At 40.0% G+C, this 24,260-nt stretch overlaps 1 protein-coding gene across 27 annotated transcripts in view; it reads left to right on the top strand.

Moving 5' to 3' along the window:
* Window positions 1-24,260, top strand: part of ANKS1B (ankyrin repeat and sterile alpha motif domain containing 1B) — a 1,261,968-nt gene that overhangs the window by 921,264 nt on the left and 316,444 nt on the right. For all 27 annotated transcript variants that reach the window (XM_025401059.1, XM_025401063.1, XM_025401058.1 and 24 more), the window contains one exon: window positions 4,962-5,114. In XM_025401059.1, coding sequence (XP_025256844.1) covers window positions 4,962-5,114 — 153 coding nt within the window. The remainder of the gene's footprint in view (window positions 1-4,961; window positions 5,115-24,260) is intronic.

The raw sequence follows: 24,260 nt of genomic DNA, 5'->3' as shown, positions 1-24,260 counted from the left end.
AAAAAAAAAAAAAAGATGCAGCATGTAGAGTTTCTGCATGACAATGAGGTAGCTCGGGAAGGATACTGATGTTTGCTTACTCAGCATCCCTAATCTTTCTCAGTCACATGAAGATGCATTTGCCAATAGATTCATAAATTAAAAGGTCTCAGTTATATTCCACAGGCATAATGGATAAACACCAAGGGTTTTTAAACAAGGAGTGACTCTATTCAGTTTTTCCCTGTAATCAAAATTTCAGTAGTTCACAGCAACAACGACAAAAATATTTTTTTCTTACTCACAGGTCTGCTGTGCTTCAGCTAACTTCAGCTGGACTTTCCTGAGCCCCATCGAGCTAGGGTAGATTCCAAGCTTTGGGTTAAATTTAGGTTTGCTCCACAAGTCTTCATCTTTCTCCTAGAACCAGGAGTTATGCAACTCCTCAGCACTTGCTATTCTTATGAGAGAGCATGTGAACACTGAAAGATTAGTAGAACACAGGAGCACAGAGACCTCATCTCTAACCACCGCATTGACACTTCACGCATTCTATTGGCCAGTATTGATGAGACTGGGAAGTAACTCCAGCCACAGTGAAACGTAATGTCGATCCCTTGGCACAGGGTAGAGGGGCATAATTCTAATACAGTAAGAGAACGAAGAATTGGAATAAACAGTTCAATCAACTTGAGTGACCTCATTAGATATGTTTCTAAAAAATAGCTGTCAGCTGAAGGGGAGAGGGGTAAAGATGTTAGCAGATGCAAACCTCTTCTAAAACAAGATAAAGAAGGAAGGAAATAGGGGAAGTAGGAAGGGATGAGAGAGGAGAGCTTTGATTGAAAGCTGAAAAGACTAGCAGCCAATGGCAGAATATTATGCAATTTCAAAATAAGCATGGGTCCAATTTAGGGCAATGGGGAGAAAAGAGAACTAAGAGTTATTATTGAATAACTATTATATTCAAATCAATGTGCTAGGCAGTTTGGACTCCCTATTTCATATAATCTTCACAACAACACTTGGAGTAGATATTATTGTGCTTATTCTAAAAAAGAGGAAACAGGCTCCAAGAGTAACTTGCCAAAGATCACCCAACAAATACGTAGCACTGCTGGGAATGTCATATTCCAAAGTCCATTTTGGAAGAAGAGAAGTGAATTGAGAGTCATCTTAGAAATCAAATTGACAGACCCTGTTGGCCTAATTAGATATGATAGTAAACAGAAAGAGGAAAGTAAGAAAACTCCCAAGCTTCTGCTTGAGCAGTGGAGTGATAGCTGCCCATTAACTGAAATGGGGAAAAAAAAAAAAAGAGGAAGAGAACCTGTTTTTGAACCGAAGGAGTTAAATTTGTTTTTGACTTATGTTGGTGACACCTATAGGACATTTATGTGAGATGTCCTACAAGTGGTTAGAAATTTGCATCTCAGAGCTCACGAAGAGGAGCCAGTCCTGAAGAAATCCCTCCAGAAGTAGGAGCAAAAGCATTACAAGCATGGGAAGTTGTATTAGCAAAGATACGACTGTGTCCTATCCAGGTCATTTTCAGGGAATGCCTAGCTATTTAATGTACTGTTGAGACATACACGTGTCTAGTTACATTTATTGGGTACACAATAGCAGAGGAGTGGGAGATTAGGCTGATCTCAATTGGCCTTGAATGCTGGAATAGGACATTTGGACTTTTCTCGAGAAGGAAGCACTACAGGTTTTTATACAAGGGTACACTTAAGGGTCTGGCTCTTAGGAAGACTAATGTAGTAGCAAGATACAAGCTGGACCAAAGGTGGGAGACGATGTAGAAGGCTACTGCATTAGTTTTTGTAAGCACTAACGAGAACCTAAACAGAGTAATGGCAGTAGGAACGGAAATAAAGGAACAGATGGGATCATTGCTTTGGAAGAAATTATTGTGCAGCACAGTAACTATTCTGCATATCATTAAATGTGTGTCAAGTTAATTTTGTAACTGCATTTGGCTCTAATGGTTTCCTCTCTTCAGGTATGCAGAACCTTCGTAATTTATTGGTCATCTGTTCACATATTTTAATTAAGAGTTATAATCTCCATGAGGGAGAGACTATGACTGCTTTGTTATCTACTATTTCCACAACATTCATCAGAATAGGTATTGATTAAATATGTATTGAATGAGAGGGTGGATGAATACTGCCCTGCACACCTCAGCATACCCATTTCCAAGGTCTCTTCAGTTGTGCTCTCTACCCTGCCCTTGTCTTTCATTCTCCCACCAAATATTTCCCTTCCTCTCACCTCTTTAAGATTGGTCTGGGAGAACCTGCCTTACAGGAGTATACAGACCACTGAGCAGCCTGCATTCAGTGCAATCCTGATGTGATGGTTGTTGTTTTATTTTTTTATTTTCCAATTATTCAACCAAACTCAACTGACCCTCCCTTTACTATTTATAAATATCATCTCAGACATATCCAATAACTTTCCAACCACGTAAAATGTTGAAGACTCAGTTCCAATTTATTTGAAACCTCCAGTTTTATTTTCTTCACCACCTTACCCCTCCCCCAAGTTTAGACTTCCCCCAAAGGACTGGCACTTCTCTCTTTCGATTCTAAATTTGAGGGCATTGGGACAAGAAAGGGGGATTGAAGGGACAATCAAACGTCTTTATACTAACCTATATTTTCTCTGCAGTCCTATTGTGGGTTCCCTGATTCTTTGGCTAACACTGACCATCAACACCCTCTGTGTGTCAGATGGCCACTAATTGCTTCATCAAAAGAGTGTTGTGTAAGTGCTTGGGGGTAACCTGTGGGAACCCCATTGCACAGTTCTCTGGTATGAGACAACTGACTTTGACCCAAATCCAGTCATCAAGCCTCCCTAGGCTTGTCCCCAGTATCTGTTCCTGGGGTGGTCAGCTTTATGGATGGGCTAATGGCAAGACCTCCCTACTAAGCAGTTAACTTCAACCTTAGTGTTTCTCACTTTCTTCCCTTTTTTCTCTTTCTTTCTTATTTCATGTCACTGGGGCACTCAGGAAGATTCCTGGGGCCAGAGTGATGATTTAGGTTAACAGAGTTATTTCAACCACCTTTTAACAAAGCCTGGAGAATGTACCCAGCCCCAATATTTTTGTAATTCTCTATAGAATATGAAGGTACCAAATACCTATGAGCCTCCCTTTTGGGTCCTAGCCTCCAATTTTATACATACATAACATCCGGGTATTTGTGAATGCCACTAACTTTCATTCTGCAAATGCTGAGTTGTCATTTACATTTGTAGCTACCACATAATAAACACAGAGTTAAGTGTTACATGAACAAACATTTTATGAGCAGCTGAAATGGGTCAGTCAATGTAAAAGTGAAGTACAAAAGTCTGACCAAGTTCAGACTCTAATGTAAATAATAAGTTGCACTCTAACTTTAAAATAGGGAACATTTAGACCAGGAGCAGTGGCTCAGGCCTATAATCGTGGCACTTTGGGAGGAAGCCAAGGCAGGTGAATCACTTGAGGTCAGGAGTTCAAGACCAGCCTGGCCAACACGGTGAAATTCTGTCTCTTAGTAGAGACAAATACAAAAATTAGCCAGGCATGGTGACACTTACCTGTAGTTCCAGCTACTAAGGAGGCTGAGGCATGAGAATTGCTTGAACCCAGGAAGTGGAGGTTGCAGTGAGCTGAGATCACACCACTGCACGTCAGCCTGGGCAACAGAGCAAGACTCCATCTCAAAAAATAAAATAAAATAAAACAGAGAACATTTAAACTTTGAAATGGAAACTAGAATGGGGAGCGGAATAACAGGAAAAAAGAAAAAGTAACTTTAAAATGAGGGAGTAGGGAGAATCTCGAAAATGAGAACCGTGCACAGTGACAGAAAGCTTACCCTGTTTAAAATTAAAATCTGAATCCCTGATGCCCAGACTAATCTTTTCTCTGCTCGCAAATCAGAATCATATAGATTTCCATTAATATTTATCTCTTTGAATCGAAGGAAGAGGAAAATCTATGTTGCGTTTTGCCCAGCATTGCTGTTTCCATCGTGAATTTTACCGAAGGCCCCCATCAGGTTGATGAGGTGCCAGCTCCCCTTAATAACTGAAGTATTAGATATACGTCGTAGCATGCAAAGCAGCCCAAGTTTTAGAAGTGAGTCACTTCGAAAACCAAGAACCACAAATTCAGCTACAATTTCAAATAAAAGCTAAAGGACCAGAATAATCCATACAAAATTTTAAACCCAGAAGTTCCTCTTGCTTAAATTACTTTCACACTCCAATTTAAACTCAGAAACATTATGTTGCTGTCACATTTCTTTGTTCTCCTAAAGTATTTTTTAAAAATCTGTATATAGCTGACAAAAAATAGATGCCTGTCTGCCAGCAAGTTCTCTATTCATGTCTAACATACTGTAGAGTCGATGCAGAACACATGGTCTTAAAATACCCAAAGGCCTCCTCTCCTTTACTGGTTCACCGCAGCAGTATGTTTCTCCAGCATGTTTGCACTACCTCCAATACATGTCTTGCATAAGCACGAATTCCCTTTGAATGTTTAAGTCATGCAGTATTTTCACATGCTTTGATGCTGTGCATATGAGAATTATCATCTACATGTTGAAAGTGCACTTCCTGGTGCCTTCGTGTCGAATTTAATACCATTCAACTGACATCATTTTTAATTCCACCCAACAGAATGCCAATAATGTCTATGACAGAAGTTTGACATGTTTAGCTCTTCCAAATATAGAGTTAATCTAGCAGCTAAATTGGAAATTTCTGGGTATATTTTGAAAACTAATTCAGCATGAAAATTACTAATGATTTAGAATTGTGAAAATACATCAGAAAGTGTTTTCTTTTTCCTTATTTCCATCTCCAGAAAGATCTGTTCTTCATGTCAAATAAATTTTCAAGGGGAAATCTGCATTCTGTTGTTGGGACACAAAGTATACAGTTTAATCCTAATGTAATTTTCTTCATTACAGATGAGACCCATTGGGCATGATGGCTACCATCCCACCTCTGTAGCTGAGTGGCTGGATTCCATTGAACTGGGCGACTACACCAAAGCCTTTCTAATTAATGGCTACACATCGATGGACCTGTTGAAAAAAATCTGGGAGGTTGAACTTATTAATGTAAGTTGGTCTCTTAGTGACACCTTAACTATTCAACCCTTGATAAATTAAATTTTATTTTTCTTTTTTTATAACTGTTTGGATATCCAATGGGGATTTATAGATACACCTTCTGGTTTAAATATCGATCTCCCTCAAGCTCCAGAGTCACTGTCTTTTGAAGTTTTAATGTGGGGGAACTAAGAGGTAAAGAGAGAACTCTCAGGGTATTTTGCATTATCCAAGAAAATCTTCCAAGCCTTTTTGTGTTTTCCTTTTTAGGAAATTTTTTCAGTTATAGGATATAGATATGATAATAAATAGGTTCCTATTCTGATCTTTGCTCATATTCACTGTTAAAGATTTAAATTATCATTTTTTTTAGTTTTCTATCTCTATTATGTTTCCTTGTCTATTTCTTAATCACATACACAAATCCCACGCTCCAAGAGACTGCTTTTATTCTTACTAAACAGGCTGCTGTATTATCAAAATTTTATTTTCTGAAGCTAGTGTCTAATCTTATGTTGTCTCTGTTTTATTCATACACTTAGCATAGATTTCATATAAAAACTGGCCAACATATGTTGCCATATAGTCAAGCCCAAAGAGATCAACTAAATCTGCATAAATAGTTTTGATACTTTTCTCGTTGCATTTTTACTTTTGTTGTTTTCTAGCATAAATGAAGGAATTACATGAAAATATAAAATAGTCATGCATTTGAATTATATTTGGCATAGCACACATTTCTTTTTAACAGTAACAATGAGAAATCACTTAATTTTTTAAAAATAGTTTTAGTTTTATAGTAAATGACTGAATAAAACCGTCATTCATGAACTAAGAGATAAAATAAATACGTTTCTGCTGGTTCAAAAGTGCTCCGTTCTACTCTTATGTCACTTTCTCGCCAAGAGTCCAGGTTCTACACATTACATGCCACTGCTTATTTTCAATGATGGTTATTATTAGTAACTAATTATTCCTTCCTTTTAAAAGTCTTTCTGAAAAAAGAATGTCTTTTCTAGAACATCGTATTGAAATTGTTCTTGAATCTAAAAGTCACATTAAATAGATAAATTAATGTGATTCTATGGCCATAAGTAACTCTTTCATAACTTTTTGCTGCTTATGCCCTCACAAAAGCTATCATTATTTCAGAAGAGACTCATTGTCTAACATAAAGCCTTTGGTTAGTTTCATTCAGTCTGTATGAAACTAACTGTATGGAACTAACTGAAACTGTATTGCTTTTTGGCCTCATCAGGCTAAGATTTCAATTCTCTGTCAAGAACTTGATGCTCATCACATGGTTACTCATAGATGTTTGTTAAAGGGATACCTTCCATACATCAACCAAACAAGCTTCCAACTTAAGTTGCATCCTAGTTAATGAGTTAACGGAATAGCTTGAAAAATATCCCTATGTAACATTTTCTGAATCACACTGCTACCCATTGAAGAATTAATATTTATAATAGGTAGCACATGAATCATTCACCTAGCTAGCATTAGCAATAATCTCCCATTGTAAAGAATGGATTTCAACAGGACTCGATTATATGTTTTCACTGAAGTAAGGATCACTTACAATGTGAGGCTCTATGTCTCTCAAAATCCAAAGCCCTGAACTAGTGTTTAAGATGTAAGCTTGGGCACTCACTTTCCCCAGTGCTGGGGGTACCTGTGGCCTAGAGATCCTTGTTTAGTGACTGCAGCCAGACCTTGTAGACAGCTGCAGTGACTATGGGGATGATGGCCCCTGGCTTTACTGCCAGGGCTTAGGGACTGATCCAACACCACCCATGAGGCCAATCAGCCTTGAGCTGAGACAGAAAATTGGTCTTTTCCAGCCATGTTGGCTCTTAACAGTTTTCTGGCTTCAATACAGGGAGAAGTGCCTGTCACAAGCGTTGTGTCAAAATTTGAAAACATAGTCACTGTCTCTTAGACCTTGAGGCCAAAATCCTCTGGCCTGGAGCATGCCATCTGTGTCTACCACTAACTCTGTATATTTTCCTTAAAGTAAGCTGATTGAATTTAATTTTCCGTGTGACAACTTTATGGGCAAGTTCACACTCTTGATGGTGAGGATTTGCATGTCATTTAACTCAGCAGATTAATTTTGTCCATGTTAATTATGGACAAAAGTTGATCTGAACCTTCAGACTTGGAAATCAGAAAACAAAATTTGTATGCCCAGTAGAACTGGGTAGTTCATGTGATGGTTTTGGGTTACTGGGTTTTAAAATAAGAAAAAGGCAAAATGTGTGCATGCCTTTTGGCTCACAAAGATTTTGAATGATCTCAAATTCAAGACTTTTGTTTATCCCAGCTAATGAGAGAGATACCCAAATATGAAGTAGTCTCATATAATATATGGGCTGAATAATCCTATACTAAGAACGCATAATTTGTTGTTTTCTGGCCTAAAAGGGACTGTGCAGTCACCTTGATTTAGAGCAAAGCCTTTTAGGGAAGTTCACATCCTGAATCATTGTAATGAGTCGCTAGTTTTAAGGGAACCAGATTGCTCCAGTAACTGTTGTTCTATGTTAAGTGAAAAGAGAAGAGCAAGTGTAGCCTGCATTTGATACAAAGGTCGGCTGGTGGAGGGGAAGAGAATGGAGGATGAGGAGATAGGCTGCTGATATGATTACAGATAACTTCAGCATCAGTGGTTGTTTTTTAAATACCTTTGGGTAGAACTAAATAAGATTGCTAAGGTAGCAATATCCACATGTGTCCCATGAAAATTATTTCACATGCCCCATGAAAATAATCTGGCATTATTTTTCCAACAGTAAATTGATTAGAAAATCATTTGCTTCTTGCCTAATAGCTTTGGAAACTATATTTACATGACTGTTTAATTTAGGACTGTCAGGTTTTATTCTTTCAATGTTGTGGATTTAATTTGCAGCTTTCCCAGGAAAGCTAACCACTTGGAGATGTGCTAAGAGATTTTCAAAGGAAACTTTCTAATTTTTCATTAATTCTTGAGTAATGTGACTTTATTTGCTTTAAATGCAGTCGAGCTATCATCCTATGAATATCAGATTTAGACTTGCTTTGATGTTTTTCATGATCAGCATTATAAAGTCACACTTCTATCTACCCCACTCTCATTGCTAAAGTTGCAATAACTTTATTTCCTAATTTTTTTGCATTCTATGAGAGAGTGTGTGTGTGTGTGTGGTGTGTGTGTGTGTGTGTGTGTGCATATTGAATAAAGGTAAATGGTAACTTATGCTCATAACCAAGAAGAATAATTACTAAATTCACAAATTGCAGGGGAGGAATAGGAGGATGAATATTCTAATTCCATTTTCAAACCAATTATTTTAAGTAAAAGGTTATGCTTTCACCACGGGACATAATAAATGAGAAATATTCATATTTCCACACCAGGGAGGCTACATCAGTCAACACTTCAAATATTAACAACTTTAATCAAAGCCGAAGGCTTCAACTAAATGACTGGATGTGAGTATTCAAGTGTAGGCAAACTTTATAAATTATCTGTGGATTTAAGCATTGCATTTATACTTATGTACAGTACAGCTGGCTCCCCACAACCCTTCAGGACAGCTAGATACCAGCCCTGAACTTTAGACTTTTCCAGGCATATATCAGGTAAAGCTTCTGGACTCTACCAACTCCAACCCCTGCATCCAAATTGCAAGCTGTTCCAGGGATTCTCTTGAAACTTCTCTCAGCCAGCCCAAGTTTGGGGAAAAGCACCCTGACATATGTCCTCATATAGGATGGACAGTCTCCCAAATAAATACACACTTAACATTAATTTCTAGTCCTTTCATATATGTTCTGGAAGGTGGTGATGATCTAGGTCTGACATTATTATTTCTACTACCTTTCAGCATCTTTTGCATGTCCACACTTATTATACTACTCTCAACTTTCAAGCTTTGACCTAAACTAAAATAGAATTATACTACAATAAAATGCATTTAATCACTAAAATGCCATTGAAAATAATATAGCTCTTATTTTGCATGTAAAGTAATTTACATTCTTGCAGTGCCTCCAGGTCAATATTACAGAACAGGCATTATTAAAGTATTGGTATCAGAAATAGTAAAACACACACAATAAACAAGGGATTTTGGCCTGAAGAGACACTTTTGAATGCTCTGCAACAAATGAACTTCAGAAAGCACTGAAACTCTCCGATTACAGCCATTTATGATCTATCTCTGTGCAAAAAGGAAAATTGTGTTCTAATTACCCAGAAATTGCTACCTTAAAATTTTTTATTTTAGTAGACATCTGTTCATTCACCCTTCTCGTGATTAAAATTAAAACATTCCAAATTTCCTCTGAAGAAGCCACCTCCATCTCTTCCCTATTCCATGCCTGAACATATGGCCTGGATCTTCAGAGCCAAGTTCAGCATTCCAGTCTCTGCCTCCACCCCTATGGGCTACAAAGTATTCTTCATCAGGACCAACTACCAGTGCAAAATGAAAATATAGGGCCCCTTGTTCAAAAAGTATTAAAAATTTTTAGCCAGTAACATCAAAACATTAAAGCTAGCACAAGGCCCTTCTATTTGCAGGACCTTGTGTAACCCACACAGGTCACACACCCTTGAAGCCAACCAAGCTCTTCATTCCTTTGTGTATTTCTATCTGGTGTCATTTTCCTTCTACCTGAAGGACTGTCTTTGACATTATTCTGTAGTGCGAGGCTGCTAGTGATAAATTTTCACAACTTTTGTATGTCTGAAAAATACTTCATTTTGCCTTCATTTATGAAACATAGTTTTGCTGGGTATAGAATTCTAAGGTAACAGTACTTTAAAGATACTGATCCACCAGCCTCTCTTCTGCATTATTTATAACAAGAAACTTGCTGCCATTTTGTTGTTCCTCTGTGCGTAATGGGTCAGTTTTTTCCCCCCTGGCTGCACTTAATGTGTTGTCTTTTTCACTGGTTTATAGCAATTTGATTATTACGTACATTGGTATCATTTTTTTCATGTTTTCTATGTGTGAAGTTTTTTGAGCTTCTTAAATATGAGGCTTATCATTGTCATCAACTTTGGAAATTTTTTAGTCATTGTCTCTTAATTTTTTTTTTATTTTTTTTTTTTTTATTTTTTGAGACAGAGGCTTATTCTGTCACCCAGGCTGGAGTGCAGTGGCACAATCTCAGCTCACTGCAACCTCCACCTCCCAGGTTCAAGCAATTCTCCTGCCTCAGCCTCTCAAGTAGCCAGGACCACAGGCACGTGCCACCACACCTGGCTAATTTTGTATTTTTAGTGGAGACAGCTTTTCACTATGTTGGCTAGGCTGGTCTTGAAGTCCTGACCTCAAATTATCCCCCTATCTTTGCCTCCCAAAGTGCTGGGATTACAGTTGTAAGCCACCATGTCCAGCATCAAAATATTTTCTATTACTCACCTTCTTATTTCTCCTTTCATTTAGAAACCCCAAATACATCAGTATTAAGTCATTTAAAGTTGGACTACAGTTCACCAATGTCCTATTCATTTTTTTCAGTCTTCTTTCTCTCTGTGACACATTTGGATAGTTTCTATTGCTATGTCTTTAAGTTCACTTATCTTTTCTTCTTAGAATAGCTAATCTGTCACTGTTACTATGCAGTGTATTTTTCATATCAGAGATTGTAGTTTTCATCTTCACAAGTTAGACTTGGGTCTTTCTTATATTTTCTGTCTATATTAAACATGCTCAGTCTTTCCTCCAACTTGTGGAACATATGGAATACATTTACAATTACTGGTTTAATATCTTTGTCTCCTAATTATAACACCTGTGTCAGTTTCAGTTTAGGTTTTATTGATTTTTCTCTTTACTGTTTTTTGCGTATCTGGTCATTTTTATTACATGCCAGACATTATGAATTTTACCTTGTTGGATGCTGAATATTTTTTTCTATTCCTACAAATATTTTCGGGTATTGCTCTGGAATACAGGGAAGTTTTTGAATAGTCTTTGATCTCTTAGGTCTTGTTTTTAAGGTTCGTTAGGCAAGGCCAGAGTATTGTTTTGTCTATTGACAATACTTCCCCACCACTAGGGCGATACCCTTGTGAGTACTTGACCAATGCCCTTTGAATTTCAGGGCTTCCCAGTTTGAATCGTTTGCAATTCTCAGTGTTACCAGTCCAGTTTGAGCTTTAAGGACTATTCCCACTCATCTTTTTAGCTGGTTTTTCATTTGGTTTTATACCATTTCCTCACATACATGTACTGATCAAAACTCTCTCCTCTGTAATACTCTACCTGGCACACTCTAGCCACCCTAGTATCCCTGGATTCTCTGCTTCATCTTTTCTATTTAAGGAGTCTTGCAGACTCCTTCTGAATTCGTCCTCCCTGCTCCATGGCCTAGAAATTCTCTCAGCGGCAATTGCAGGGCTCGTTTTGTTTGTCCGTCTCTCAGGGATCACTGTCCTTCAATGCCTCATGTCCATTGCCTTGAAAACCATTGTTTAATATATACATCTGGACTACTAGTTGTTTCCATTGGAATGATAAATCTAGCCCCCATTATTCTACCTTGGCCAGAAGCAAAAGTTCATGCTGCTTATGTTAATCCCTGTAGGTGAGGGCCCCATATCTAAACAATTGAATTGAAATCTTTGGTGTTGGCACCTGGGTATCAGGAGGTCTTAAAAGCTCCTCAAGTGATTTTCATGTGCAGCCTGTTTTGCAAACTACTGCAACCAGTGGTTAGAGGGAGTCACTAAAGGATTTTAATAAGGGGAATGACTTGATCAGAAACAGTGGATAGGGACCAGCAGCTGACACACTTAAGAAAGAAGAGGTGGCTGTGAGGGAAGAAGGAGCTGACTCAGTCAGTTCTGCTACACAGCTATTTCTAGCCATGAATGTATTAGGTGGGGCAGAAAAAAATTAATTTTTTTAAAAACTCACGTGCCTCCATAGAACCTGAGGGTATCACTGAATTAGAAGTTCATAAATATAGTCAATTTTTATAATTATAACCCATGTATCAAGAAGAGAGTAGATTACAGTCAGTTTTCAAAGGAGACGAGGGCAAATATAATACATTTCAGAAATGCTTTCCAGCCGTGGCTAAAGCTGCTTCCGTTTGACCCTTAAAAGGCTAAGCTTCCATTATTTGAAAATTTTACTTACTGTTTATAAAGCAAAGAGTAGGACATACAGTGTGTGTGTCAGGGTTTCAAATGTGCCCTCTTTTCTTTCATCTTTAGCTCAGAATCAGGTCACTTGACTTTGAATCTTATATCCACCCCTCGGTATGTTGACCTTAAAAAAAGTCACTTACCCCCTCTGGGACTCAGTTTCTCATTTGTAAATAGAGGATAATAAATATCTGCCCTGCTGGTTTCATGGGTTTCCTGTGAGACTCAAAATCAAATAAGAGCTTTTTATGATCCATCCCTTTCTCTTCTCCTCCTATTTTATTTTTCTTTTGCCCCTCTATGTTTTTCTTACTGACTTCCCCAGATCCCTCCCCCAGAGTTAGACTGGGAGCTGGTCTCTTGGAGCCTACTTTCACAGCTTAGTTGCCATCTGCTTCTTCCAGCCAGAACTTACCCTGGGCGCATAGATAGCCCTGCTTGATGTGCTAACTCTAGTTCCAGGATTTACCGCTCAGATGCTATCCTCCCTCATTCCCATCACCAACCCCTTTCACCTGCCCTGAACTCTCAGCTTCCCAGTATGCCCAGGACATATCATTTTTCCCTACCAGCCTTGTCCAAACCCTCATGGCTTACTCCTGCTCGAAGTCTTTCCCCTCCTGGATTTGGTGAACGTGAGAGGGAGAGCTTTGTGTAACAACTTTCAAGGTGAAGCTGAACATTTCCCCTCCTTTTTTTTCCTAATTGTGCTCAGGTACAGAATTGCTGGTGTCTTCTTTCTCCATGAGCATTGACCCTCAATCCTTAGCATCAACCCTCAGCCTCCCAGACCTCATTGTGCTTGAAGCAGAGGACCTTCGAACACAGCAGAGTAGTGCTTCAGCGGTTAGGGATAGCTTCATTCTCAATTTATCACCTGTAAATCTAAACTCTCCTAGAATCTGTTCCAGAGCTTTATATATTATAATGAAATCAGGTACCTTTTTTCCCTGTATTTTGCCCAGTTACCATTTTTCCTGTATCTTGCTAATTTTGCACGAAGATTTTTGTTCTTTAAAGAAGTCTTTTCTTGAGATATTTAGGGCACAGCCTGTTGCTAAAATAAAATATATATATATATAAAATCCAGCTATAGTTCTGTTAAAGTATGGTAAACTGCCTCTGTGCTTCTAAGAGCTTTGAGAGGGGAAATATTCTAGTAGATTATTATATAGTATAGAAAATATGAAAGCAAAAGTACTCCATATTTGCAAATACACACATGAAATGCAAATAAATAGTGTTCATGCCACTGTGGTGGAGAAATACTTTTGGTCTTAAGAGAAGATCTCAGATAATACTGAAAAGATAAACCTCTGCTGTCTTAGGTGAAAGGAAAGCCGGATAGGTTTTTTTACCTAGAGAAAAACTATTGAGAATTTTGAAAACTAACATACACAGTGCCATGGCAGAGATTGATAATAAAGATTCAAAGTAAATTACAATGGTTAACACTATCATTAGGTAGGTGTATAAGATTCGTATAAGCCATCATGGTGTATAAGCCATTACGGAAATAATTAGATGCTAGAGAAGAGAAGTAATAATGAGGTAGGTGATTTTATAGCTTAGAATTTATATCTGTTCTAAAGGTGTTTTAGGGTGGCTTAGAGTTTTAGTTTAGCTATTTTAGTAAAGAAATGTATTATGCTAAATTGGAAATCAGTGGCCTGAAAATCTTTTTGAACTTAAGGAAAGAGCTGTTACCTTGAACCTCAGAAAGCACACAAATTCTTTGCTTACAAGCCTTTTGCCTGGCACCCTGCTGCCACCTGGTGGCAGCGTACCTAAAGTGCAGGGCAAGTTACTGAACCATAAAGCAATTTCTTAAATGCAGAAACTAACTGCAAAACAAAACTTATTCACTACCAGTTTTGTATTAATCCCTGCTTCTGGAATTAATCTATAAATGAGTCAGGAGAGTTTTATTTTTGTAGACATTCAAACACTACCTTCAAATACCATATAACTAAAACTATTTAACAAAATGAAGAAATCCCTCTACTGTGTATTCCACAAATTAGATTAATTTGAATAACAATGCCCTTTTAAATATGCATATATTTTCTAGGAGAGTATTTTTTACCTTTTTATATATTTTATGGAGTAACTACCTTAAAACATGAATATGATCTTTTTGAAAAAAATTACTGCATAGAGTTGTAGGGAAAAAATGTAAGTATTTTACAGTCTTTACCCTCAAAAAATTTCCAGACTAATGTGGAAGACAACCATCTACATGAGTGGTATGGACAGAAATATTAGGAGTAAACCCAGTATGAAAGTGGTATCTGTATCCCAAATGGGAACACAAGGTCTTCTCCTAATTAGGGGGTAGAAGTAGGCAGCAGAACAGGTAGAATGGAGAATCCAAAGAGTAAATGGCAGGCAGCAGTGGCTAAAAGCAGTCTTCCAAGGTTTAGAAGACCAGTTGTAGAATCTCTTCTTTTCTAAAAGCACTTTGGTCAAGTCACTTAACCTTCTCTATGCTTCAATTTCCTTGCCTCTGAAATTTGGATAATAACATTATATCTATCTTCTAGGTATTATTGTCAGGATTCAATAAGATAATCTAATAAAGCATTTTATACAATGCTTTGCAAACAGCATTCAATTTTTTCCTTAAAGGAGGGCAAATGGAGGAGCAGCTTCCAAGTTCCTAAGATTTATGGGAAGCATTATCAGTTATCCATTGCCTCAACAATGCTATGGAACAAGCTGTCTGAAAATGAAGTGGCTTAAAGCAATAGACATTTGTTTAGCCGAGCTTGCAGTTTGTGGGTCAGCGATTTAGGCTGGGCTTGGCTGCAATTTTCTTCTGATCTCAGCTGGCTCCCTCACATCTGGCAGTTGCCTCTAGTCTTCTGGCATATGAGAGTTGACAGACCTGGGAGGGTCTCAGCTGAAACAGCTGGGGCTCCCTGTGCCCCACTCTCTAGTATGCTATCGCAGACATGTCTTCAGAACAAAGAAAGCATCAAACAAACAAAAATGAGCAAGCGCTTTTTTGCACCTCTGCTTACATCACATCTGCCAACACTTGGCCAAAGGAAGCTGTATGGAAAACTCAAAATCAGCTTGGGAGAGGAAGATATAGTTCACCTCTCAATAGGAGCAACTGCAAAATCACACGGTAAATAGCTTGAAAGTAGGGAAGGATGAAGAAATGAGACCATTACTGCAATCAGTCCACCACAGAGGTTTTTGGGGGTTTGTTTTATTTTGGTGTTTTATGTTTGTTATGGTTGTTGTTATTGTTGTTGCTCTTGTTGTTGTTGTTGTCACCCAGGCTAGAGAGCAGTGGTGCAATCCCGGTTCACTGCATCGTCAACCTTCCGGGCTCAGGCAGTGCTCTCTCCTCAGCCTCCCAAGTAGCTGGGACTAGGTGCACACTACCACACCTGACTAATTTATTTTTATTATTTGTAGAGATGGTGTTTCCTTACATAACCCAGGCTGGTTGTGAACTCCTAGGCTCAAGTGATCCTCCTGTGTAGGCATCCCAAAGTGCTGGGATTACAGGCATGAGTCAGTGTGCCTGGCCCACAAAGGTTTTAATCAGAGAAAAGAATAGAGAATTTTAGAATTATGGATAATCTTATTATTGTTTGTAAGCCCCCACTCAAAATATGTGAAACCAAAACCATCTCAGAAAATCTAAGATGATTAGTGCGAGCTCACCGGGGGAAAAAGATGACCTGGATAGGGTACCATGCAAGAGGGCCTAAATGTATGGAAAACTGGGGGACAGGAACCCCAACCGATATTCAGTAACTAGAGAATGATAGATGATAAATACACTGTGTGATCATGGAGTTGCTAGATGTATAAAAACCTGGAAAATTGTTTATTGAATTCATTGACCATCAAACAAAGCTATTTTAGAAAATGAAATTCTAAAGTATGTGTCTAATGAAAAATCATTTTCATGCCTTGCTCAAATATTTGTTGCACACCCACTCTTTGCTCAGAGTGGATATGCAACCAATATTTTTTTCATTGAATTTGATTCCTTAGGTTACTTGACTCCTCTAGATGACACAGGGAATAATAGTTATAATAACAATAATGGGAGTTTGTTTTAGTCCCTCTTCCTTTATCTTCCCCTTTGTTAATTGTCAATCTTGCTCAAGAATTTTTTTCTCAAACCTCCTTTCCCCAGTGTTATGTTCTTGGACAGGTTTCAGCTAGCAGCTTCAAAGTAGATGGCTGCTAAGTACAGGTCTTTATCCCTGAGGTCCAGGATCTCAACTCACAACGTCATGGCTAGTGTATTATTCGCATTCTCTTGCTCAGTGAACGAGAGGTGCTATGGAGTCATGGAGGAGACTGGGGACTTGGAGCTAGACTGCGGGGATTTGGATCCTGCCTATGCCTTGGCTATCATGATTATTAACCACCATCAGCCCCATCAGGGCATAGATTAGTTTGTTGACTCCTGTATCCCCAGCTCCTAGAACAGTTTCTAGCACACTGGAGGTGGCAAATAAATCCCTGTTGATTGACCTAAAGACACTTTTGTGTGAGAGTGTTCTGAGTCTGACATATATGTCATGTATATGTCATATATCCTGATATATTTCCCCTCACCCGAACCCTATGAGATGCACACTGTTGCCATTCCCATTTTACAGGTGAAGAAGTGTCTGAAGAGAACTGGTTGAATTTTGATTAGAAAAGCCACCAATTCCTGTTATTTTCTATTCACAGATTTCTTCTATCATGAAAGGTGGTACACTAGGCTGGTCTTGCAACAGAGATACGATTAACAACAGAATGAACATCCACAGTCTTTCCCTCATGTTCTCAGCCTTGCAGAGAAAGTTTCCAATAGTGTCTGTCAGGATGCTGCCTTAGGAAGTTCCATTTCTTCTTCATGGCAGCCACTGGAGGGCACATGGTGCACAAGATGAACAGGGGTGCAATTTATGAGGCGTGCTGGTATAAATTACCCTGTAGCACCACTGTACATACACGCACGCGCGCGCACACACACACACACACACACACAGAGAGAGAGAGAGAGAGAAGAGTGGGTGCCTGTTTCACCACCTCCCAAATGCCAAGAATGGAATACCGCCTTCCCTTCAGAAATTGTACTAAAGAAGGAGAAATACCCGTGGCCAGACCTACTTCATGCGTTGGTCCATGGGAGTCTGAGAGGCAGGGTGAGGTAGAAAGACTCACAGTAAATAAGCAGACCCCAGGTAGCATCCTTTCTCCTGCAGTCCCCCCCAAAAAATAGAGAAACAGATAAACCCACACACGTATCTCCTTGTGACTGGCTGCAACAGGGACAGAAAAGCTACAATGCAAACGCCACCCAAGAGAACTAAATCTATGAGTCATTCTCACTTACTGTGAACTACTCTGATCTGATCATCAGCTGATGTATAACTTTACCAAGAAGGGCAGGATTTGGTGCTTTGAATGTAGAGAAGGGGAAAAGGAGGATTTAGAACAAAGATTAAAACTACAGAGGAGCGCCATAGGAAGGCCGGCTTGGGTGGGCTGCAAGGCGGCAGAGTGGATAAGAGGCTGGACTCAGCGTCAGATGAGCCAATTTCAGTTTCCAGTGCCTTATTCCACTGGGGCAAGACACTTCACCTTTTAACAGCCCTTATATTTATGTGGGTTCGTCGTGCCCCTCCACCAGACACCAAACTCCTTGAAGACCTGACTTTGGAGGGCTCAGCTATATGTTCACACAGTGCCCTTCACAAAGCAGTGCTTAAAAATACCCACTGAATGAACTGCTGCCAGGGGAAGAATGGGAAAGAAAGAGACAGAGGGAGACATTGGAGGCAAGGTCATCAGAGACAGACTTCAGTGACCTGCTTGACTGTGGAGGGCCACTTGGGTGATGCACACACCATCTCATTGCCATCCCTGGGTGCTGCCATCAGTTGGCATGTCAGGTAAAATGCTTCAGTTGAAAGGCAGTCCACACTCTATACATCTTTGTGAGGGCCCAGTATGCCTAGAAAGTGTACAACTGGGAAGGCGACATATGAAGAAGTATATGCAGTATTTATATTGAATGAAAATATTTACTGAACACCTACTATATGCCAGGCACTGTTCTAGTCTTTAGAAATGCATTGGAAACAAAACCAACAGAGCCCCTGCTCTCATGGAACTTACATTCTAGAGACGGACAAAGACAATAAGCAGGTAACAGATAAGTCTGTAATGATATCAGCTAGTGGCACATACTATAAGGAAACATAGAGTGGGGTAAGAGGACAGACAGTGACCAGATCTTCAGAAGGGTGATGAGGAAAGACTTAGGAGGTTTCATTTAGGCAGAGATGTGAACCAAGTGTGGGAAGAAGCCATGCAGAGATCAGCACTCCAGGCTGAGGGAGTGGCAAGTGCAAATCCCCTGCAGCAGGACCGTGCCTGTTTGAGGAACAGCAAGGAAGCCAGTGTGGCTGTAGTAGCATGAGCCGGGGAAAAGGCTGGTAGAAAAGATGTCAAAGTGGTGGCCCAGGACCAGGTATTGTGAGCCGTGGAGAGAGGTTGCATAGTAATCTAAAAGTGAGCGTGAGCATCAGAGGGGTGTTAAATAGGAGAGAGATATGGTTAGGTTTATGCTTGAAAGGCTCACTTTGGCTGCTGTGGGAATGGGGATGGCGGTCATTGAAAACATAGCTGAGACATTCACCTAGTAGTCGGGGCAAGAGATGGTGGTGCCTTGTACTAAAGTGGTTGTGGTGAAGAAGGTGAGAATATCTGAGTCAGGATTTACAAGGAAGATAGAGATGATGAATGTGACATTGATTGTAGAGAAATCAAAAGAATTGAGGATAAGTGGAAATGTTTTTGGCGTGAGGTTTCTTGAGATTAGGAATATTTAGGAGGGAAAATTTGGAGGGAGAAATCAAGAGTTCCATTTGGGCATGGTAAATTGAGTTACCTAGGACACATTTCTAGAAATCTTGAGAAGCGATCATACATAGAAGCATTTCAGCTCTTCTTTGCATTTAAAACAAATGATTCTACTGACAATCATTATGATCCATGGCTGAGAAAAACCAATGTGTGGCCAAAAAATGTTTCTGCGCTCTGTACCCCATGTAAAAGCTATCCTTTCATGCAGAAGCTTTTTCACTTTACAACCTGCTATTACATCAAGCAGCCGGCCTGAAGTTTGGGGAATAGAGGTGTGTGCCCTTTCTCTACCACCACACACCAGGCAACGTGTCCTCAGCTATTGACCTGCTATTTGTCATGGAACTTGACTACATCTTTAAGACAGCATCCTTGTGTAGCTATAGGAGAAAAATGATGGTACAGGCTTCACACATAATGATTGACAACTTGCCCACAGCAGGAATGTAAATTATTTCTTCCATTTCCAACTGGCTCCCCTGGCAAACAGCTTTTTCACACTGACCTGACAGTACCTTAAAGGAAAAAAGCCTCGGGGTCTTTAGTCCTGATGTTCAAAACCAGACACTAAAACACACTGACTTCCTTAAACTGAATTTGAAATAATTGCCTAAGCAGTTAGCTTATTTTTCATTAAGGCCATGTATTCCACAATCATCTGCCTGGGTGCCATAGAATTTTTTTTTCCTTTTTTTTTTTTTTTTTTTGAGATGGAGTCTCACTCTGTCGCCCAGGCTGGTGTGCAGCGGCACAATCTAGGCTTGCTGCAACCTCCACCCACCAGGTTCAAGCGATTCTCCTGCCTCAGCCTCCCGAGTAGCTAGGATTACAGGCACCTGCCACCACACCCAGCTAGTTTTTTGTGTTTTTAGTCAAGATAGGGTTTCACTATGTTGGCCAAGCTGGTGTCAAACTCCTGACCTCATCATCTGCCCACCTCGGCCTCCCAAAATGCTAGAATTACAGACGTGAGCCACCGCGCACCGCCATGTTGCCGTAAGAATGTTTAGTTCGGTTTACCTCGCTTGAGACACAATGCCGAGTTTAAGTTTTCAAGTGGATAGCTCTTTGGTAATATGTAAATGAACTGCAGAGACATTTTGAACGCAATGGGATAAGTGAGGTCTAGTATTTGCATAGCCCTAGTCATCTAAAGACAAAAACGTCTACTTTGTTCCACTCTATTTCATGGAACCTAGAAATACCATCTATTATAAGATACATCATTATGTTATGCATTCCTACAAAAGAAAAACAAATGCTGCCAATTAAACTGTGACACAGTGCCTTATGGTGATTCTGTCCAACACATAAACCCGTCACAACAGCCTCACACAGATTGAACATTTCCTTCATGTAGAGGGCTTTGTCAATTACTCCTGCCTTTGTTGAGTTCCTTGGCATGTAATATGTAATCTTTTTCATATATTGAAGTAACAAAGCGTGATAAGGCTTCATGCATTTGTGGCTATCTTCCTTCCTTCAGACCCACAATGCACATGGTTACTGCTTTTAGAGAAAATATGTCATAGCAGTCTCTTCTCCAGTGAAGTTATTTGCTTCACAAATATCAAATTATCCTCTCCCTACTGTATTTGTATCTTTCCAAGTACTGAGTTCCTACTAATGCCAAATTATAATGTAATCATTTTGAACACAGTTTAAATGCCAATTATACTCAACACATGAGCAGCTATGACCAAGCATGTGGGCATGAGCTATGACAACCATGTGACGGCAATTGTGAGGCACTGTGGATTGTAAGATGCATTATCATTTCACAGATGGTAAATGAGGAAAAGTGTGTGTTCTAGAATCAGTGAAATAACTGTGTAAGCAAGGCATTGTGGGAGTTCACAAATGAATAAAACAGTTTGGATCTTGAGTTAATATTTTCCTTTTGCTTAAGGAAAAAAAAACCCTCCCATTCTTTTGTATTTCCATAGATATAAGATGATACTGTGTTCATATACCAAGAGCAGCCTCAGCTTCTGTCAGGATATGGCAATATAAATGAAGTCACTTCAGGAATCTGACTTTTTCAGTCATGGTAGTTGTCAGACGTTGACACCACTGACTTCTTATGCTGCTGCAGTCCCTCATGTATCTCCTGCCTCAAAATCACTGTACACACAGAGAAACTATTAAAATCACCCCCAAGGAATGAAGGGAGGTGCAGGCCCTGTGTGATTGGAATACTGAAAGCAAAGCCAACTTGGCAGTCATTGCAGCTGGGAGGATGGGAGAGCTGCTGACAGAGCCAACAGGCTGTCTGCATCAGGATGTGCCCTGAGCAGCTCACCCAGTGGAGCCTCAGTCCCTTTCAGACCAAAACACAAAGACCTCAAACCTCACCCTTCCCGAAGCCCAGCCATGGCCACATGCTTATCATTAACCCCTGCTGCCTTTTCCACTTCTTCCAAACATGCCCTTACTCTGATTCTAGCCTGGATATCATCTGATTCTTTGCAAACTCCAAGCGTGTTCCTGCCTCAGGGCAATTACAGTTGCTCTTCCCTCTGCCGGGACTGCTTTACATGCATCTCTGTCCTTCTCCTTTGATGGGACCAAGAAGAAAGTTGCCCTTGGCCTTCTAAAAGTTCGCTGAAAAATCAATTCACATTCAAGCAGATTACTAAGAGAAAAGGCATACAAATTTATTTAGCATGTAAACATGGGAGCCTTCAGGATGAAGACCCAAAAATACAGGGGAGATTGTCCATTTTTACACTTGGTTTCAACCAAGTATGGACAGCTGTGCAGAAATATTATTGGACCAAAAAAAAGGGTCTGATCTAATGCTAATAGACTGAGTGAGGAAACCCAGGAAGGCCTGTCTGTCTAGACTCTTCTTGGTCCCCCTGAGCATGCATTCCTTCATTCTGAGTGTTGGACAAGACCCTGTCTGGAATGGGGGTCTTACGACCTACAGTCAAACAAGGTAAGTCAGATAATTTATTTGTGGCCAGTCTTCACATAGAAAGGTGGAGGGAAAGTCAGAGTAATATTTTTAGATTTTATGGCTGGCTTTGGGGAAGAGGGGGTCTGGTTTCTATGACCCACCCTGGGGAAGAGGGATCTAGTTTCCATGGCTAGCCTTGGGAGAGAATGGGACTGAGAAACAGGAGGGCAGGAGAAGATCACAGAAAAACTTTTGCTTCTGAGGCTGCTTCTGAGGTCTTCATTTCAGGGTGGTGTTTTCTCAGCCCCAACACTTTCCACATCATCTCAGCTCACGTTATGTCACCTCCTTGGGTCAAGGCCTTCCTCATCGCCCAAACTGAGATGGTATCTCCTGACCATCTATTTCTATCATGTTACCCTGAATGTATGTGTGTTTGTTATTTGTTTGTCCTAAATCTCCCCCAGTGTCCTTCACCCTGGAGAACACATGCTCACCTGTGCACCCTCAACACCTGAAACACATAGAAGATGTTCAACAAGTATTTGATTAACATATGAATGAATGCACTCAACTTGATTCCTGGCTCATTAGTAGTTTTTAAATACTTGGCTTAATATCATGTTCTCCTCCAGCTCCTCTCCATCTTCCTATCTTTCATCAACAAGACTTCACATGTATGAGACTCTATGACTCCTCAGATTAAAGTGCTTGTCAGGTGCGGTGGCTCATGCCTGTAATCCCAGCAGTTTGGGAGACCGAGGCAGGTGGATTGCTTGAGTCCATGAGTTCGAGACCAGCCTGGGCAACATGGCGAAACCCCGTCTCTATAAAAAATACAAAAACTAGTTGAGCATGGTTGCACATGCCTATGGCCCCAGCTACTTGGGAGGCTGAGGTGGTAGGATCACTTAAGCCCAGGAGGTCAGGCTGCAAATGAGCAGTGACTGTGCCATTGGCACTCCAGCCTGGGTGACAGAGCAAGACCATGTCAAAAATAAATAAATAAATAAATAAATAAAAATAAAATAAAATAGGTGCTCAGTTCTCTTTTCCTGAAAGCTTATTACAACTATAGCCTCCAAGCTCTACTCCGCTCTCTGCCCTGCCCCTCTCTTGCACGCAGAGCCTTCCTGACAAACATGGTTCTTCTCCACTCCTGTTGCTGCTTTGTATGACTGCAGAGCTCCCGGTGGCTTATTTGTGACAGGGGTGTCTGTGAATGTCTGAATGAGCAGCCACACAGCAGTCTGGGGTGAGCTCTAACAAGCAGCTGCTAATTGGCTGCCAGATCCTCTTGCCAGCCCCGGTGTCATTCCCTTTCACACCTGCCAATGTTGACTCAACCAAGGGTCTTCCCAAATAGGTGGAAGCTAGAGGAATTTCCAGTCCTCAGCACTTCTCCAGGGCACAGGCAACTTTACTGCTCAAGCTTTTCCTACTAATAGGGATCACTACCAGTCGTGATTTTTTACAAGCATATATTGATTTCTACTCTGTGGAAAGAGGATCTAAAATAATTAAAAGGCTCCTGACTTTGTAAAGAGTATAATCTGATGATAGTCAACCATAGTAGTCTTATTTTGCTCTGATTATTACCAGCAATATGTGTGTGTGTGTGTGTGTGTGTGTGTTCATACACTCACCTGAGTGCAGGAGAGTTAAAGCAATAATGATACAAGTTACTTTTTTTGTTGTTGAGATGGAGTCTCACTCTGTCACCCAGGCTGGAGTGCAGTGGTGTGATCTTGGCTCACTGCAACCTCTGCCTCCCAGGTTCAAGTGATTCTCCTGCCTCAGCCTCCTGAGTAGCTGGGATTACAGGAATGCATCACCATGCCTGGCTAATTTTTTGTGATACAAGTTACTTTTATAAATTGATTTGAATTTTTAAGAGTGACCAGCAGAGAAAGTCTCTATAAGCATTTGGCTGTACCACCCTGGAGAATAAATGGCACATTACACAAAATATTATACAACGTGACTACTAAATTATAAACCTGCATTTCTTGGATGTCCTTATATGTACTGCAACTACTTATACACTTAAAAGTGCATAATGATTACTTGATTGAATAAATAAATGGTGTTGAATAAGGTAACTGCTAATAAGAGTCAAGGTCAGTTTTTAATCCTCACTATACATAAGAATAACTTAGGAGAATTTTTAAAAGCATAGATGCGCAGGTTCATCCCCAGTTATTTG

The sequence above is a fragment of the Theropithecus gelada genome, chromosome 11 (genome assembly GCF_003255815.1).
Source record: "Theropithecus gelada isolate Dixy chromosome 11, Tgel_1.0, whole genome shotgun sequence".
Classification (NCBI taxonomy): Eukaryota; Metazoa; Chordata; class Mammalia; order Primates; family Cercopithecidae; genus Theropithecus; species Theropithecus gelada.
Note: the sequence above shows the minus strand (reverse complement) of the source record. Positions and strands in the feature narration are given on the sequence as shown.